The sequence below is a fragment of the Terrapene carolina genome, unplaced genomic scaffold (assembly GCF_002925995.2).
Source record: "Terrapene carolina triunguis isolate 2854851 unplaced genomic scaffold, T_m_triunguis-2.0 Scaffold96, whole genome shotgun sequence".
Classification (NCBI taxonomy): domain Eukaryota; kingdom Metazoa; phylum Chordata; order Testudines; family Emydidae; genus Terrapene; species Terrapene triunguis.
Genome location: NW_020664447.1, coordinates 77,945,595 through 77,965,562, shown reverse-complemented (window position 1 = coordinate 77,965,562; position 19,968 = coordinate 77,945,595). Strand labels below are relative to the sequence as shown.

The 19,968-nt window shown below is 38.5% G+C and overlaps 1 protein-coding gene across 2 annotated transcripts in view; it reads right to left on the bottom strand.

Annotated features, from left to right (window-relative positions):
- Nucleotides 1–1,093: 1,093 nt before the first annotated feature.
- Nucleotides 1,094–19,968, bottom strand: part of CCNK (cyclin K) — a 33,043-nt gene continuing 14,168 nt past the window's right edge. For both annotated transcript variants that reach the window (XM_024196520.2, XM_024196521.2), the window contains 4 exons: nt 17,825–18,099; nt 7,925–7,958; nt 7,034–7,105; nt 1,094–2,467 (listed from right to left, as the gene is read on the bottom strand). In XM_024196520.2, the coding sequence (XP_024052288.2) occupies nt 1,860–2,467; nt 7,034–7,105; nt 7,925–7,958; nt 17,825–18,099 (989 nt within the window). In that variant the 3' untranslated portion in view covers nt 1,094–1,859. The remainder of the gene's footprint in view (nt 2,468–7,033; nt 7,106–7,924; nt 7,959–17,824; nt 18,100–19,968) is intronic.

Here is a 19,968-nt window from a genome sequence, read left to right as displayed (position 1 = left end):
GTGTCTTCCTGGGGGAAAAAGACACTCAATGACATTACAGAATGACTTGGGTGCTAAACTTTCAGTTGTCTAAAAAGATGTTTTATATGCACATTTAAATTCACTCTTTACTATGCTCTAGGTCTACTGTGAAAACTACCTGAGAAACTTTGTATAGTAAGTTTGAGGGAAACCCTCCCCAAAATGGTGGTCATTAAGTCGATATACATGGGGCTACTGTCCCCAGTCTATTTAGAGGCTGCAAATTCTGCAGCCCTGAGACAAACAAAGCTTCCATTGCCTTCAAGTGGCGTTTTGTTTGCCTTAGGAAAGCAGAATCAGGCCCTTAAGTTTTCTTTGAGTGAAACAAGCATTTTGAAATGCTGTGGTATAACCGTCAGGTGGCTCGTTGCACCTTTAATAAGACTGCTGAGCCCACCCTTGAGAATGGCACATTTTTATCCAAATATTATTAGACATAAATCAGTGTTAAAGTGACCTTTTATCTTTTTAGAAACTGGGTGGGGAAAAAGTACTACTGATCTTTTTCAAAGTGCATGACTGTAAAGTGATAAAATTGTATATTTTTCATAATGTGGGGAAAGTCTATTTGAACTGCTTTGGGAAATCAGTTTGAAGTTTGATTTCTGTTAAACTTGTGATCTTACAGCCCTCCTGTATATGATTTACAAAAGAAACTGGAATAAATTAGCACCCACTGTTGTGTACATAGCAAAATCTTTAGACATTAGCACACATTTATACCTTTTATTGAACCACTTTGACTTTTTGGGGGGGAGAAAAAATAGTAATCAGATTTTTTTGATATGTGTAAAACATTCATTTGAAATATTTTAGTAAAAATGAAGTATGAGATTGTGATAGTGTATACTTTCAGTTGAATAAAATAAAGTACATTCTTTGTAAGTGAGCTGTGATGCTTAATAATTTTGATAGAACACTGCTGAAATATTTTTACAGTGAGTTAGTACGAGAGGTAAAACACCTACATAGAATAAGATTTCCTCTTGCAGCAGTATAAACATGAACAATAATTTTAGGGACACAGACTATGTAGAGCTAGTAGGGAAAAAAGATTTTGAAATAAAATCCATTAAATTCAGATCCAATTTTATTTGGGTACAAGTGAATGAAGCAGTCCTATTTATAACCAAGGTGTAAATCACAGTATGTTGTTACATTCAGACTTTCACACTTAGAAAATATATATATTTATGTACAGGAATTTGCAAATAGGTGTAAACATACTTAATTTTTCAAGATAGCAGTACATTCCAAAACAAAAATATTAGCAAGGCAAACATCTCAAAATGATTTCTGTCAGCTGGGGGTTGTAAATATATACATATTAAATAAAGTAGCTCTGATGCTTAACATTAAGAGGAGAGTTACTTAATGAAAATGAACTTTTTTTTTTTTTACACTCTAGATGGAATTTCAGGATATCTGACTATTTTGATACTCAAAAGTAGGCACTGATTTCTAGAAGAAAATTTACTTCTTACTGATATAAATGAGCCAATATGGCTGGTTAAAGTCACTAGTACAAAGTAATCCAGTGTTGGAATAACTCAAGACAATTTAGTCAGACAACTTAGTTTTAAATCAAATGTATAAATTTAGATTTTTAATTAGCTCTGCCGTGTCTATATTAAAAGCCTATATATCTTGCCATTAACAATACTGCAAGTAGGTCAACTAAGATTCCATTTCACTGTTCCATGTCTTTATATACTATACCAGAATCTAGATTATACAAATTACTTTCCTATTTATCTTTACAATATGGTCACTGCTCAATTATTCTGCCTTTTAAACTATTCCTCAAAATTAAAAGATATTTGTACACAATTCTCATGCTATCTCATCCATGTAGCACGTCCAAGTCCTGCAACAGGTGGCATAACAGGTGGTGGTATTGGAGGTGGTACTGGTGGTTGTCCACCAGGGGGAACTGTGGGAGGGGGATAATTGGCTGGTGGCATTCCCAGCCCTGGAGGTGGATGAGTTGGAGGCAGTCGTGGAGGTGGGAAGTTAGGATTGTACGTAGGTGGAGGAGGGTACCCAGGAGTAGGTGGTGGGATATTAGGGGGTGGAAATGATGTAGGTGGAGGTGGAGGAACAGGTGGAGGAGGGTTAGGAGGATACACGTGAGGATGATACGGTAAGTGAGTTGGTGGTCCATAAGCTGGTGGCAAAGCTCCATAGGTTGGTCCTTCGGTTTTCATCATTGACTGAAGACTCTGATAACCTTCCCCTGACATGTAAGAATTTGTAGTGGACATCCCAGTTATGTAGCTGGAAGGCGGAGGTGGTGGAGGACGATGAGGCATAGGTGGTGGCTGATGTACGGGTGCAGGATGAGCTGGAGGAGGAATCTGGACCTTTGGTATGTCTACAGAGTCCACTGTAGTACTTTGCTCTGCTTCTCCCATTGAAACTGCAGTTGTCAAAGGAAGCTTACGGTCTGCAACAGACAAAAAAAGCTTCATTTACTTTTCTGTAGCACAGCAATAAGGACTACCTACACTGCTATGTTTTTCTTAAAATGTTAACATGTTGCACATAGTAGCCTGCTCTCTTCCTGTTTGTTCTGCAGCTAAAATATTTGGAAATCACATGCAATAAGACCTTGTAAGGTCAAAACAGAGAAGAAACAGCAGATACCCCACAGTGAAAATTAATGTTGTTATTCTTAGAAACGAATACATTTATTTGAGCATAAGCTTTCGTGGGCTACAGCCCACTTCATTGGCTGCATGGAATGGAACATATAGTAAGGAGATATATATACACACAGAGAACATGAAAAGGTGGGAGTTGTCCTACCAACTCTAATAGGCTAATTAATTAAGAGAAAAAACTTCTGTAGTGATAATCAAGATAGCCCATTACAGACAGTTTGACAAGAGGTGTGAGAATATTCTATGCATCCGATGAAGTGGGCTGTAGCCCACGAAAGCTTATGCTCAAATAAATGTGTTAGACTCTAAGGTGCCACAAGTACTCCTGTTCTTTTTGCGGATACAGACTAGCACGGCTGCTACTCTGAAACCTTTATTATTATTAAAATTTATTCCTTCCACACTGCTGAGATCCTTCAATATTGTTCTATGACCAGTACAGGTAAACAGTTGTGACTAAATCCATCCAGTCCAGCAGATGCTTAGGAACAAAGCCACCAAATGCCTGTGCTGACATTACCTTCAAAATCTTTTAACTACTCTAAAAAAACAAATGTGATACAATGAAAATAATTCTTTTGATAAGATGGAATTTGAATTTCTGCACCAGTTTTGATTCCAGTGTTAGAACTTACTGAGCTGATTGAGGCTACTAAGATTATGGGAAAGTTTACAAAAGGTCACAGTATATGCTACTGTTTTGGCCACTTCCATGTAAGCAAACATTAACCTTAGGTCTGCTAAGAAAAGAAAGGATGCGACACAAAGCTTATTCCTGTCTATGCTGATTTAATTTGGAAATGTTGGCTATCTACAACCACCTAAAATAAAACGTGTTACTTTGCAATTTAACATTTCTTATTACCAGGTCTGTTTTTCTAAATTATCTTCTGGTACCTTGTAAGAATATGCGCACAATGCCAGCTTGCAGAAACAGCAGGCTCAAGGTAAGCCCTGGTCTGTTGGGTTCTAGATGACTGAACGCTAACTACATTTGAGTATATCTGGCAAACCAGCCTGCTGACAGCAACAGCACTTTATATGTGGCTTTCCGCCTTACAATAAGCCCCACATGTCCCAAAAGCTAGATGCAAAAAAAATCAGCTAAAGAGCAGAGGCAGTAGAAAAAAACCTAACCAGAATATTAGTTTCAACTGCAACCATTCCACATGCAAGCGCAACAGAGATTTGAGACCGTGAAACAGACAAGCATTAGGAAAGGGCTACAAAATTTGGGTCATTTCGTCTGAGCATTCCTCTCACAAACACTTTTGTCTAATTTCTATTATTCCCTTTCCCTACCCCCAAAAACAAACAAAAAAATCTTAAGCTGGCACAAGATCACACCTATGAAACTTCAAGTTGATTGGACAAAAATCGGGGGAAGTTAAAAATCAGATCAAAGCTGGTTTGAACTAAGGGCAGACCAAACGTCTCTCCGTGATAGGACCCAATGGATAGTATCTTCAGAATCTACAGTAGTGAGTTTTAAAATGCTTGACTGATGGAAATAAACTTGTTACACAAAGCTAAGGCACATGTCCTGTTTGTACACAGAATAGTTCATTTTTATAACAAGGTACAAAACATCTTTTCACTGAAAAAGCTGTATAGGCAGGTTTGCAGAGCCGCCATTTCACCACTGCCCAACAGTTGAACTAAAATGACAATGCAAAAGAAAGTTGAGATGGACAAGCCTGCACATGCTACCCTTTGGCTGCAGAATAATTGATCACCATTCTCTCTGTAACAGCCCTAACCTATTTTAAGACTATCAGGTTCCTCTTCTCCCTCCCTCTTTTCTTTTCTCAAGACTAAAACTACTCACAGTATTTTCACCTGTCCTCATAAGGTCATGTTTTTAAAACCCATTATTATTTTGGGGGCTCTCTCCAGTCTGTCCACATCTTTCCCAAAGTGTGGCGCCTAAAACTGGATACAATACTTCAGCTGAGGCTTCATCGGTGCCAAATAGAATGGGACAATAACCTCCATGTCTTACTTATGAAACCCCTGGTAATATACCCACAATACTCCTTTGCATTTGTGTATAGCCATCTCAGATGTTGAGCAGATTCCCACTGTATTGTCCCCCTCTTGTTGTTCCTATGTCCCTATTATAATTTACCATTCTTCTCTCTCCTGCCCACAACTTCTAGCCCTTTATCAAGGTCACCGTTTTGACAACTACAACCAACAGTAGAATTGTTACCCAGGAGCTTGTGTTGCAGATTAATAAATCTGCCTTTGAAGAGCTGCATTGTCCGTTCTTGAATTTGACACTTGAAGAGATTTCCTACATCAGTTTACAAGTGATATGAAAAATAAAAAAAACATTGCATGGCCAGCATATTATTTTTCAATTAGTTACATAAGAACGGCCGTACTGGGTCAGACCAAAGGTCCATCTAGCCCAGTATCCTGTCTACCGACAGTGGCCCAGAGGGAGTGAACCTAACAGGTAATGATCCAGTGATCTCTCTCCTGCCATCCATCTCCACCCTCTGACAAACAGAGTCTAGGGACACCATTCCTTACCCATTGTGGCTAATAGCCATTTAATGGACTTAAAACTTTATTTGCAAAAAGTTCTTTCAGACATCTGACTCTTCCTCACGGAGGGCTAAGTCCATGACAGATTTGAAGTTTAAAATTTGCGAGTAATTGAAAATAGGATGAATGAAAGTTCCTATTCCATCACAATTGTTGTAGGAAATGCTGAATTTTTAAGGAGTTCATAATTGGAGTGGTAATACATAGAATAATTAAATATTGTATGGTCTTCATAAAAGGGTGACAGGTGCCATGCTAGCATCAGGCAGTAGCTTCAAATTGCCTCAAACAATCCCACATGTAATATCTCTTCAGAATATACACCTGAACATAGTTTCTAATTCTTATACAGTGCCAACCAGTAAGGGGATGTTCTTTTCCTTGGCTCATTTCCTAAAAGAAGGCTTGATCTGCCAAGGAACCCTGTAATGCTCCAAAATGCCATATGTTTGTGAAAAAAATTGTAGTACTGTGCTTCCAGTGCCTTGATACATTAGCTGTCCTTCCACTGACCCTGAGATATGACATAAATATTTTATAGTGTGTGCTATATAATGCAACTAAAAATGACAGCTCCTAACAGGGGACAACAAGAGACAGAAGAACACAGTGGCAGGGTGTGTGCTTAGTACTATAAAGAGGAACAGCATCAGCTTTTTTCCCCCTTTCCTGTATAAAATTTCAATTAAGTGTGAGGACTCTTGTAAATAATTTGTATAAATCTAATATGTGCATCATAGCTGCACATACCCACCTTCAAAAGAAGTGCCCATTGTTTTATGACAGTGGAGAAGCAGGATCTATTCACTACACTGAATTGTAGAGAAACCAGCCTCTATTTTATATGCAAATAGGTTACCAAGGGAGGTTGTGGAATCCCTGTCATTGGAGGTTTTTAATAACAGATTAGACCAGGGGTAGGCAACCTATGGCACGCGTGCTGAAGGCAGCACGCAAGCTGATTTTCAGTGGCACTCACTGCCCGGGTCCTGGCCACCAGTCTGGGGGGCTCTGCATTTTAATTTTAAATGAAGCTTCTTAAACATTTTAAAAACCTTATTTACTTTACATACAACAATAGTTTAGTTATATATTATAGACTTATAGAAAGAGACCTTCTAAAACGTTGAAATGTATTACTGGTACGTGAAACCTTAAATTAGAGTGAATAAATGAAGACTTGGCACACCACTTCTGAAAGGTTGCCGACCCCTGGGTTAGACGAATACCTGTCAAGGATGTTGTAGGTATCCCTTCAATTACAGGAGAACCTCTCAAGGTTTCTTCCAGCCCTACATTTTTATGATTCTATATGTTTTCAGCTGCTTCATACATTTCTCCACAGATTATCAAAACTGGCACAGAATACTTTGTAAAAACGTGAAGATTCAAGGTTACAAACACAGTGCCCATTAAAGTTAACGATGAAATCGCAAGTCATACCCTTGCTTTTTCAATTAATATTTTCAAATTCCTTTTGGCCTGAAATTTTCTGTAACTTGTCTTAAATCAGCTTTGATATCATTACCTCAAACCAATACAGTACATAACCTCAAATATGGCAGAGCAAAGCAGACTGTTTGGGAGGTCCAGAAGTCTTCTGGCTACTATCTTACTTATGTACTCGTTCTAATTACACTATCAAATATTTCATCACCTTTCATACTACAATTAATTTTATTCAAACCAACATGACACTTTTAGCTCACAATAGCAAAAGAACAAGGTCAAGCACTTAACTCCAAAAGATCCAATAAGAACAGCAGGCTGGGAATTAACTCTTAATAAAACCTTACCTGGAGGTGGGTGCACAGGAGGTACTGGTGGATGAGATGTCTCAATTTTAGGAATTTTAGATGGTGGTGGTTCTGAAAAAAACAAATTTGGAAGCCCCCCATCAACAAAAATGTAAGTTTAGTTATGGCTCCATCAGCATACTAAGACCGGAAATCCAGAATGGGTTTTGGGAAAAGGATTCTTTTATTATGTTTGTACTGTGCTACGTAAAGTGGGGCTCCGACTTGTTTGGAGACTGTAGGCATTACCACAGTATGAAATTTAAATAATCTAACATCACACATGTTAGTTTATTATTAGGGTCTATCCACAACTTTTAACCATGAGACATGGTTACTTTACTACAGAGCTGGAAAAAGAAAGATCTGGCCAAACTTGTTACATAGGCACAGTTGGGGTATACAGCAAAATAACTTTTACAAAGTGGATACTGCAAGACAATCATGTGTTGGCCTATCTCTCTGACAAAAGAAAAACGTGGTTAACTGCCAAAGTTAACAAGAATTAACTATGTTATGTTTGGGTACAGACTGTAAGCCATGCCAGTAATTGGCTACACACTTAAGTTATAATGGAGATGGAGCTTTTATAATAGTAATTGTTAGTTCTACTGAGCAGCCTATTTGTACAAGCATAAAGGGACTATGCTTTAGGAACAATTATACTGTACTTCCACAGATAAACAAAAAAAACAAACTTTTTTTTTTTAATTGGAAGGTCTATATTTAAGCCTGCATAATCAAGACCAAATAAACAAGGTAATTTCTAGACCTAGAAAGAAACTAACCAAGCAATTTTAGAAGGTGCAGTGAATTAGTTATTCTGGCAAACAGTTTTGCTTATTAAAAAAGTGAAAGATATAATATACAGTAAAAAAATACAATATCTACCTGATGCCTTGATTTCTTCTTTGGGAGATACAGCCTATTAGTCAAAAAAAAAAACAAAATTCACATCAATCTCCAGAACTATACATTATAAAATCTGAATAATTCAAAAATAAAAATGTAATTAGCAAACACATACTGTTAATACTAATAGGATGCAGTTTATTAAGCCCTGGTACACCTCTACCTCGATATAATGCTGTCCTTGGGAGCCAAAAAATCTTACTGCATTATAGGTGAAACTGTGTGATATCGAACTTGCTTTAATCCACCAGTGTGCGCAGCCCCACCCCCCCAGAGCACTGCTTTACTGCGTTATATCCGACTTCGTGTTATATCGGGTCACGTTATATCGGGGTAGAAGTGTATATGCACAGGTTTTGCATCAATTTAACTAAATCTGTTTCCAATTCGAGTGCGAGAACTGTGGTCTAGACAAGCCCTAAATCTTTTTTTTTTTTTTTTTTTTTTTTAACTAAAAGGCCTGCGATGTTCCACACAAACAAAGAGCATTGAATCAGGCAATATGAAGTAGGTAATTTGATTTGGATAGGAGAGTTGATGGTTAAGAATGTGAGAGAGTGAAGAGTCTGAAAAATGTACCTACTGTGTGTGAACACAGAGCTGCTTTTGTAATTCTTGTTATTTAATATTCACATCTTTTAATTTATTTATAATCTACTGAAGCAGCATCATGGTCCAGTGGACAGAATGCTGACCGGGAAGTCGGGCGACGTGGGCTCTATTTCTGGCTCTGCCTCTGACCTGTTGTGTGAACTTTGACAAGTCATTTCACCTCTTTATACCTCAGTTACCCAGTCAGTAGGATAATGAAAAAAATATTTCCCTTTGTAAAGCACTTTAAAATCTTCAGGTAGAAAACACTATGTAAGAGCCAAGTATTATTGTAACAGCACAGAACGTGGGCGCACACTAAATTCAGAGTGAATGAGAAATGTTTTACAGACATGGGAGTGAGAAAATCAAATGTTTTCACTTTGACACGATTTTCTTTTGGAACATTCTATCACCAGAGTGGCTTGGCGTAGAAACTGCAAATTTATTTTCATTTGTCTGAATTCCTTTAAGTTCTATAAACTTTCTTGCAGACTAAAGTATACACTTGTAGGCTTCCTACCTATCCTGCACCAGCCATCTCAAGCCAATGTAGTTTAAGAAGTTCAGTAAATCTAACAGGAATTTAATGAGCACACAAGCTTATCAAGAAATTAAATTCCTTAGCAGAATCAGCCAAGTTACAGAGCTCCAGTAAGATCCACCAAAACTCCTGCACCAAGACTTCACAAACGCAGACAACTATGTTCCTGAAGTCTATCCTGAGCCATGCTGCCCTGTAAGTGGAAGTCTGCACTGTCTCCAAGACACGACCAGTGATATTCTGCTTTCTCTAACCCTGCAAACACATTTCCTCCCAATAACTGCGGGATCTTGCCCAAAGAATTTAACTTGACTAATGTCATTAAGTAAACATTGCAATTTCTTTGGAGTTGGAACTAAATTAAATTCTTTCCTACAGCTTACTTTAGGGGTAAATAATTCTATAATCTCATAAAAATGTTGTCTCTAGAGAGATGTGTAATAGTGCCAATACAGATATTATATAATTATTTTTGGAGTTCTAGGGTAACTAAACAGCTGTGACCAAAACGCACAGAATTCAAGATCATTATTTAATCGCTAAAGATCATCTTGTAAAATTTTTTAATGAGGTCCATGAGTTAGAGGCAGTCTGGGGAAAACAGAATACAAATTTTTAAGTGCAATGAACCGTATGAACTGTAACAAAACTATACCATATTTGCTAGCAGTAACTTCTTACTTTCCTGAGCCCCAATTGCTAGGGCTGTTAACTGTCCTGTCAGTGTATCCAGAATTTCAAGGTGGTTTTCTTATTATTTTGACAAGAATGTGCCAGTGAGGACACAGGACTGACTGTTATTTCAGCAAAAGCAGGTATGTGTTAGAAGAGCTCCAATTTAGGTCTCAAGACAAGGCTGTACACATGTACACTATAATTTGCACTGCTTTATTTAAATTCTTTGCTATCCTTCATTCTAGTAACTGAAGTAATATTCCAGAGTCCACTTCAACTTCTACCTTTTCTTCAAAGATTTCAGTGTTTTCCTGTATATGCCTTTCCTTGTAATACAAGATTTGTCCAGTCATGAGCAATGTATAAATACACCAGCCATATCCAAAAGCTTCAGTGAGTGACTATGAAGCCACAAATTTTCATAGCTGTGTATAATTTTAAATAGCTAGTCCATGAAATTTATTTTGAATGTGTTCTAACTGCAGGTCTGCAAATCAAATTATAATTGCACACATGATTACTGAAAAGGGCACTCATTTTCGTTTACTTTCATGATTGAGTGGAGTAAACAATTTTACAATGGTAACGTCTCCCCACGTTTAAATGATCCTGTAAAGCTTAGATATGTGAATTAAAAAATGAATAATACCAATGGTTAAGTACAGGCAAAGTGTAAGTTCATAAGCATACAGGATGTGTATCATTGTTTTCTTTACTACTTGCTGGTTCTTTCAAAGTTATTTATTCCCTATGAAGTTTCACCAGTTTTGAGAGAGACTGGTTCAAAACCATTTTTGTTTAACTATTACATATTCAAAAGCATGAACATGCAAACCAGAACAGGTCAATCTGAAATGGACTTTTTTTAAATTAGGTCAATCTGAAAGCAAGTAAGTTTAGACAAATATAATGGAATTCTCAAAGGAGTTCATTTTTAACTTCCCTTTGATTATATGCAGTGGATCCCCTGGTAGGGATCAATTGGATATAATCAAAAGGAAGTTACCTACAAGCTTCTTAAAGGGGCTCTTTATTTCCAGTGCCCTAACTTCCTCTGCTTATCACTTGATTCCCTCCAACTTTCATCCTCTCCACTCCACCAGAACTGATCAATCAAAAAAGTCACTAATGACACCTTCCTCTCCAAATCTAAGAGCCTGTGCTCCATTCTAATTCTCTTCAATGTGTCTGCTGCTGCTGATACACACTACCCTTTTCTTCTGGAGGCCATCTCTTCCTGGGGTCCCTGACTCATTTCCTGGTTCACTTCCTGCCTTACTTACCCACTCTTTCACTGTTGCCTTCACTGGATCCTTGGTCCTGCTTCTTCTCTCTTGCTTTTGCGTTCTCAAATCTTCCACCACTAAATATTTCCCCTCCCTGGGTAACTTCACCTACTCCAACTGTCTCATATTTCACATCTACGTCTCTAACCACGACCTCTGTTCAGGCTCAAACCTCTTCCTGCCTCTCCCATACTTCCCAATTGATGTCCTAATGCTATTCAAACTAAACAGGGCAAAAATGAGCATCCCAACTTTCCTCCTGAAACTTCTCCCCCTCTTCCCCTATCCTCTTTGATAATTCCACAACAGTCTATTACTGAAGCTGGCAGCAAACTTAGGGTTTACTTTGACTCCTGCCCAGCATTACCAGCTCTTGTGGTTTTATCACAAGACCCCCTACACCTGATGTTTCCTAAAGCCTCAGCTCCTGAAGTAATACAAATGTGAGAATCTGGTTTTGGGGAGGGTTTTTTTAAGCCCTCATGCTTGTGGAGCAAAGCTTGCTTGTTTTGTCACTCTGTCTCCCCCGTCCCCGCAAGTATTTAGGAGTCTCAGTGGCAATTAGCGGACCTCTGCTATGCTTTGACAAAAAGCTTGCCATATAGATATTCCTCTATTCCCCCTATGTTACTGAATTTCTCTTTAAGAGGGAATCATCTACAACCAGTATAAGACAGGTCACTACCCCTTCACTTTAGGGGTTTAGAGCAGTGGTTCTCAACCCTTTGGACTACTGTACCCCTTTCAGGAGTCTGATTTGTCTTGCATACCCCAAGTTTCATCTCAGGCTTTGACTTCAGCCCTGCACAGCACAGCTTTCAGCCCTGGGCCCCAGTGAGTCTAACACTGGCCCTGGCAACCCCATTAAAACGAACTTGCTCACAGTTTGAGAACCGCTGATATAATATATAGAACAGATATTATATATAGAACATTGTCTGTATGAAATTTTAGTTTGTACTGACTTTGCCAGTGCTTTTAAAACCAGGCAAATATCTAGATGAGTTTATATATTCCCTAGAAGGCCTCCACGTACCCCCAGGATTACACGTACCCCTAGTTGAGAATCACTGGTTTAGAGCAACTGAAATTAATGTCTGGCATCCTGCCACAGTTGCCAAAATGTCTGAATGATTAATATGTGAAATTATAAACATATGAATTATAAGGGAAACCACCTAACACTAGTTTAACACAAATTCCTTTATTAAATCCAAAGGCCAAAGGGTATTTATACAATTGCTCTAAAAATGCCTAAAAAGCCTAACTAATAAGCAATTTACTACATCCAACCAGTACCAAAACATTTATAAGCATTTGATCAAGATGCTTACAAATGGGCTAGGCCCAGGGGTGCTTAGACCCATATTGATTGGCTCCAGCATGGTCAGAAAGGTATTACTAATGAACCCCTTTAAGAGTTTACTTATTATACCTATAACAAACAAGTGATGTCATTGCTTGCTGACTTCAGCTATAAATCAACTTGAGACAATTGACCCTTAGTTCCAGTCTTAATCCTCCTAAGATTTACAGCCCCCTTTCTTCCCTTATTTTCTCCCCCACTCCTTGCTTACCAGCAGAACAGTGGGAAGGTCTGGACTTGTTTCTTTTACGACAGTTTTTCTTTGTCTTGTTACTGCCGTTCTTTATTTTATTAGTTACTTTTGAAGCCATACATCCTTCCCATACTACTTATTCTCATGACCTTCTTTTACTTGCTGATTGGGGCCCTCTTTACAACACACAGTATATCCTTAACCAAACTTAAGCTAACTTTGATTCTTTAATTTTACTCTTATCCTACACCCTATGCCTGTTATAACATCCCTCTGTGTGGCAATTATCCTCACTATCCTCTCCAAACCTTGTCTGAAAAATTTACTTTTGCCTTGCTTTCCAGCAGTTATCTTCTCCTGTGCAGTCTAATTCCTCCACTTTGCCCTACTTCAGTCTGTGTTTAGGTATCAGAACTTATGATTTTCTTACTCTGTAATGACTTATTTGCCTTACTTCACATCCCTCCTTTCCCTTGGCTAGCCTCATTTCTGTTTAATTTAGATGGGACACATTTTGGGGCAGGAAGCAGGACTCTAAATGTCTATGAAGCTCCATGCCAAGTTATAGCACAACCTACATTGTTAATAAACTGTGAAATCACTAGTTTTCCATCACACATATGCAAAGCAGCAATAATTCCACTTTGCCAGGGTAGATAGTTTTATCTGCATTTTAATACCCAACAGATCAAGCAGCTTTAACTGATGCCAAATGATGATCCCACATTTTAAATTCTTTATTAGCACTAAAGTGGCACACAAAATGAAAAGTTCTTCCCTACATGTGAAATCAAAGAAGCCATTTTAAATCTGAAGTGACTCCCCCTTGACCATCATGGAGATGACTTTTGAAATTGTTTGCTCTAATTAGTCAAATGATCACTTCAAGCAGCAACCAAATTCCATTTTATTAGGTTACTCTGTATTTATTCACAAAGTCTAATCTTGCGAAAATAATTTCACCAAGACACCCCAAGTTTGAGAAGAGTTCATGGGCAGTTTTAAATGCGGCAATCCTGCAACATACAGTAGAACCTGAGAGTTATGAACTGACCAGTCACCACACACCTCATTTGGAACTGGAAGTACAGTACAGTACTGCATTAAACAAACAACTAAAAATATAAACGGCAAGTTTAAAAAAAGATTTGACAAGGTAAGGGAATTTTCTGTGCCTTATTCATTTAAATTAAGATGTTTAAAAGCATCTTTTTTCTTCTGCATACTAAAGTTTCAAAGCTGTATTAAGCCACTGTTCAGCTGTAAACTTTTGAAAGAACAACCATAATCTTTTGTTCAGAGTTACGAACAACCTCCATTCTAAAGGTGTTTGTAACTCTGAGGTTCTACTGTATGTGCACCTGTATCTTTGAAAATTTTACATCTTCAATACAAATGTATCAGCCCCCAATAACATATATTTTAGTTTTACCATTTAAGGTAGTTTTTCCTCAGTAAAACAACAATGGGAGAGATTATTGGATACAGAGACCTTAATCAGCTGAACATTCAAAATGTTCTTCCCCACCAACAGTTTAGAAGAGGTGCCAGATTTACACAGACAGGCATTTGGAAAGGTTTTATAAACCAGGGACCATCTCCTCAGCTGATGTAAATTTCCATATCTCCATTGTCTTCAATTGAGCTATGATGATTGACAAAGTGGAGCATCTGGCTCTGAGGAATATACACATTTCTCCTATAACATCTTAAGAGGCAGTCATGCAATTTCCTATTTACAGAAACTGGTAGAATCTCTTAGTAAGGTTTAACTTAAAATGTTTTTGGGGCACAATGCATCTTATTGCTTCCAAGTCATGAATTTCCTAGCATGGAATAAATTTGGTACATAAAGCATTATCCAATCTGAGCTATTGCACTCTCCTGCCACAACAGGACACATCTTTACAGCTCTAACTTTTTATAGGCTTTAGGTGTCTTTTTTTTAACCTCACTCTACAAATTATCTGGGCTTATTAGTCTCCCTTCTGCATCCGTTTACACTCTAGGCTGATGCTAGGTGGGCTCAGATACTGTTCTCATCAGATCTCCAACTAAGCAAGATCAGGCCTCCTTAATACTTATGAGACTGAAGAAAACTCCAGGTGCTGCAGGAAATCATGCTGTTGATTCAGTAAGTGTACTCTCATTCCTCCAAAATTAATTCATGAATTCATGTCTCAGCATGGAAGCTGCATTCTTTTAAGAAAGACCTAAAACAAATACCTAGACTATTTGCAGACAAAAGTTCCTTGGCATTTTTGCAACAGTTATATATGGCCAGATTCCAGTTTGTGTTTTCATTATTTCCACAGTGCCAACTGATTACTACGTACTTCACAGACAAATATAAAAAAGGTCCTGCCCTTAAGATCCTACAACGCAAGAAGACAATGTGCAATGAAAGCAAGTTTTTTTTTGGAGGGGTGGGGGTGGGAGAAGAGGAGCAAATACATTCTGGCTCCCTAAAATTCCCCCTAAAGTTTCAATTGAATTTGGTATTCTTTATTTTCCATCTTCAACTACCATGTACTGCAAACGTGCAATGTTACAACAGTGCTGCCATGTTTCACTGCAGACGTGACTTTGTTTCAGTAGTAAATGACATTCTATGTAAAATCTAAGATTACACAGATCTATGCATTCTTAACTTTTTCTGCCTGCTACCTCTATCTAGACTTTTGCACACTCCTCCTCAGCCCCAAATCTTTCATGTATTGTCTGTTTTCTCCAGAGATGCTGCCTGCTGTTCTCTCCAAATCAAAGTTGCATTAGCAGTAATAGGTCATAAGAAGACATTAAGAATTTATAAGAAAGAGGGGAGGGCACATCCTAAATAGCCCAAGAAAACAGATACCAGAGGCTCTATTGTGAATAACGCACTTGTTATTTCACTGCTGTTTGAATAAAATATCAAAACATAAATGCAATAGAGACAATTTAGTTAACTGCGTATCAAATAGAGGTCCAAAGGCTGTACTTGACCCTGGAATGACTTTGGATAAGTGTGCAGCTGGAATACTTATGAGGTTTTGTCCCTTGTGTAGGATGCTTTCTTATTTTAAAAGAACAGTGATGGTACAGAGCACAAGACATGGAATGCATAAAACCATGTCTGTAAGATTAATTTTTTTTATATTGTCATGATGAAAATATGCAAAACTTAAGTGGTTTGTAATGGGGAGCTGCCCTCAAGCATGCCCCCTTGTGGCCCTGCAGATGCATTGCTCCTGGCACCCACTCAGGTTTTCAATTACAGGCAGTCCTCGGACTTACAACACAATTGGTTCCTTACAGTTGGTAAGTCGTAAGTTGGAACTCGGAACCACAATCTACTCCATCGTTGGACCAAGCGTCATAAACTTGAACCCAATAGTCATAAGTCAAATCAGTGTGTCAATGCAGAAGCATGGTAAGTGCCGTTCGTCGTAACTCGAACGTCGTAAAGTTGAGGACTGCCTGTACTCAGTCCAGAGTAGTTCAAAGCACACACCAACTTCACTGTGGGGTGGGGTGGGGGGCTAGTTTATTAATTCTGTCTACAGAGTGTGACTTACTCCTTTAGTCACTCAAGTTCACACCCACTCCAGGTTCACAGAAGAGTCCTGGTAGGTTTTTACTGCTCCTGTTCAGGAGGCACCCCAGGTCCTTCTTTGAAGTTGGGTTGTACTTTAAACAGTTTCTTTCCCTTTAAGACAGCAGCCCTGAGCTGGGTTGTAATTTAGGCCAACTGCAGGGCCTTGCACAGCTTCTCCTTCAGCTGGTCCCTTTCCCCAATAAGTTTCCAGCCTCAAAGGATTCAGCATCAAGCCTTCTCCCACTGCTGTCTTCCCTGCTATGAGAGAGAAGGTAGCATATATGCTCATCCAATTGGTTAGATGAAAGGGAAGCCTTGCCCCCACCCTGCAGGACTCCTGGTGCAGGCCCTTAAAGAAACAGTGACAGGATTTCATGTCCACTTATTTCCACTTATTCCTAGTACTACTTCCTCTCTACTAATATCTCCCAGGTCCTTGTATACATCAGATCTTTCAAAATCTTAAAGGGCCAAGGGTAAACTGACCCCTAGGTATCACTACCATTAAGGGAGCAGACTACCCCATCAAGTGGTTCCACTCTGAAAATGCCTAAAAATTACACAAAAAGAACAGGAGTACCTGTGGCACCTTAGGGTACATCTTCACTACCCGTCGTATCGGCGGGTAGCGATCGATTTATCGGGGATCGATATATCGCGTCTCGTTAAGACGTGATATCGATCCCCGAACGCGCTCCCCATCGACTCCGGAACTCCACCGGAGCGAGCGGTGGTAGCGGAGTCGACAAGGGAGCCGCGGCCGTCGATCCCACGCCGTGTGGACCCCAGGTAAGTCGATCTAAGATACTTCGACTTCAACTACGCTATTCACGTAGCTGAAGTTGCGTATCTTAGATTGATCCCCCCCCCAGGGTAGACCAGCCCTTAGAGACTAACAAATTTATTTGAGCATAAGCTTTCGTGGGCTACAGCCCACTTCTTCGGATGCTGTAGCCCACGAAAGCTTATGCTCAAATAAATTTGTTAGTCTCTAAGGTGCCATAAGTACTCCTGTTCTTTTTGTGTCATTTTTAGGCATTTTCAGAGTGGAACCACTTGATGGGGTAGTCAGCTCCCTTAATGGTAGTGATACCTCGGGGTCAGCTCTTTTTGCGGATACAGACTAACATGGCTGCTACTCTGAAACCTGCAAAAATGACACATTAGAGGTTCCACCTATATTGAATCTCTGATTTTATATAAAATATGCTCATTTTGGGGGAAAAAATGTAAATGGCCAATCCAACAAACTCCGTCTAGTTTCTGAAAGTGAATTTGGGTTCTTCTTTTCTCATACATCATCACTTATAATAAAGGTTCTGCAGATCAAGTGATTTCATCAGTAACATTTGGGCAAACTCACAGCCTTCAGTTGGCGGGCAAAGGCCTAACTGATTGGAACACAGTAAACCATTCTGTTGACTGCACAAGAGAGGTGCAGGCCCTGCGGTCCTGGTAGGCATTAAAAAACAACTTATTTTGGTACTAAAATAAGCAGTAGTAAACGCAATAAACCAAGAAAAAAATCCAACATGTAATAAGGTGATACTTTACAGTCACTTTTCAAAGCATAACCATAATTTAGACAACAACTGCTCCTGCTCTAAATTAGAAATCTGTTCACCACTTATGTTCAGTTAAACTTACCGCTGGACGTTTAGCCTGCCTTGGAGGACTTGACTGAGGAGAGGGTTTCTTAGATTGTTGTGTTTGTTGCTGCTGTTGCTGTTGCACTGACTGCTGGGACTCTTTTTGCTGCTGTGTCTGTGACTGCTCTGAACTTTGAGATTGCTGCGACTGTAGTACCGGAGGCATCTGAGGTGTAGATTGAAGGGATGGAGGCTGTTGCAGTTGGTGTGGAGTATGATGAGGCATTTGCTGTTTCCCTTGTGAGTACAGATCCAGGATCTGGTGACAGATGTCTAACAAAAAGTCCAAAAGGTTATACATTCCTAGTAAAACGTAATATTCATAATCAGCTTGAAACCCTTTAAAGGGACACCAACGTCAAAACAACATTTCTGGATAAAAATATTTTACCTAGCATGGGTATATACATAATCTACTATAATGGGACCCCAATCTTGGTTGGAGCCTCTACATACTAGTTAGATAAAAATGGGTTGAAATTGTGAGTTGTTCTGTTTCTTTAAGATATATTTATTTTTCTTCCAATATTATTATTATACATTTCTAGTACAAGCCTATTTTTTATATTCACCTGTAGACTAAACTATCTAGCTCTTTGTGGAAGTTAGGAGTATGATTCGAGATAGGTTTTAGCAGCTGTTTTGGAAAAACGTCCTTCATGTTTTGTCTTTCAAGTGCCAAGAACAATTAGGTCTTGGATTCATGGCCTAAATAAATACTGAAATATCCAAACCTTCAAAAGATTCCTTAGTTAGGTTATTTGACTTCCAGAAGCCACTAGCCTTTGGAATGGGATACAAGCAATGTAGGATAAAAATGTGAAGTACATGCACACAGAAAGGGAGGAATGCAAGAATGCAGTTCCACAAGAAAATTATAACTCCCAATGAATATGAAGTGGTAGTGTCAGTTAAACTGGGGACTACTATAAGTGTGTAAAAGGTGTGGTAAAATGCCCTATTGTAGGGCTTCTGTTTTTCAGGATTTATTTATTTAATTTTGGGGGGTTATTTTTAGCAACTTTTGAGTTTTATGTAGGTGTCCACTAATCGGGGGTTTTCAGGAAAGTCTTTGTACATACTTTAATGAGTAATGTATATAATAGTATATACATAATGAGTAATCTCTTTGTAATGCTCCCTAGTGCACTTCAACGTAGCACTGTTTCAAACAGCACTATATTAAAGCACTAGGGAACTTTTAGTGAGCATCAGAAGGGTCTACACAGACCAATTAATATCCAACACACTAGTGTGCTTTAGAAATAACACACTCCTGCTCCATGTAGACAAGCTCTTAGATACAAGCAACCATTTCAGTTGTTTACTGGTTAAACACAGATTTCATTTTCTGTATCTGGCTGTTTTATTGATGTCTGTCCATTAAAACTGAGAATCAGAAGCACTAATTATAATATGGAACACAATGCCTTGTTATATTTTGAAATGCAGTTTGCTATACAAACTGAGGAGTCACTGGTTAAGTGGAAGGCCCTATTTAAAAAAAAAAAGAGAAATGCAGCATATAAATGTAGGGAGAAGAGAGCTACTGGTATCCTAAATTTGGAGAGCTATATATGCACAGAAGCCCTATAGATAGATCACTTGCTGGGTTTTGAAGATCAATGTGTGTAGAAAATCCTTGTCTTCCAGTGCAGGATTTCCAGGCTGTGAGCTCCACACTATTCCACTTCATGGGCTGCTACTACCTGTACCAATTGTATTTGCAAAATGTTATGGTGGAATCACTGGATTTGAACACTTCTTAAGTTTAGAGGCATTTGAATCCAGAATTTTGATCTGGCTCCAACATTTATAATAAAAAAAATTCAGTTTTTAAAATACACAGTTGAATTTTCTGGGAAGGTTTATAGTATTTGTGACGTTGCACTCTATATGATTTTATGAAAATATGCTAATGTAACTGGAATATGCTTCATGCAAAAGGTCTCTTGTAAGGAATCATTACGAAGCTTATAATCTACTGCAGGGGTCGGCAATCTTTCAGAAGTGGTGTGCCAAGTTCACTGTAATTTAAGGTTTTGCGTGCCAGTAATACATTTTAACGTTTTGTAGAAGGTCTCTCTCTATGTCTATATTATTTAAATAAACTATTGTTGTATTTAAAGTAAACAAGGTTTT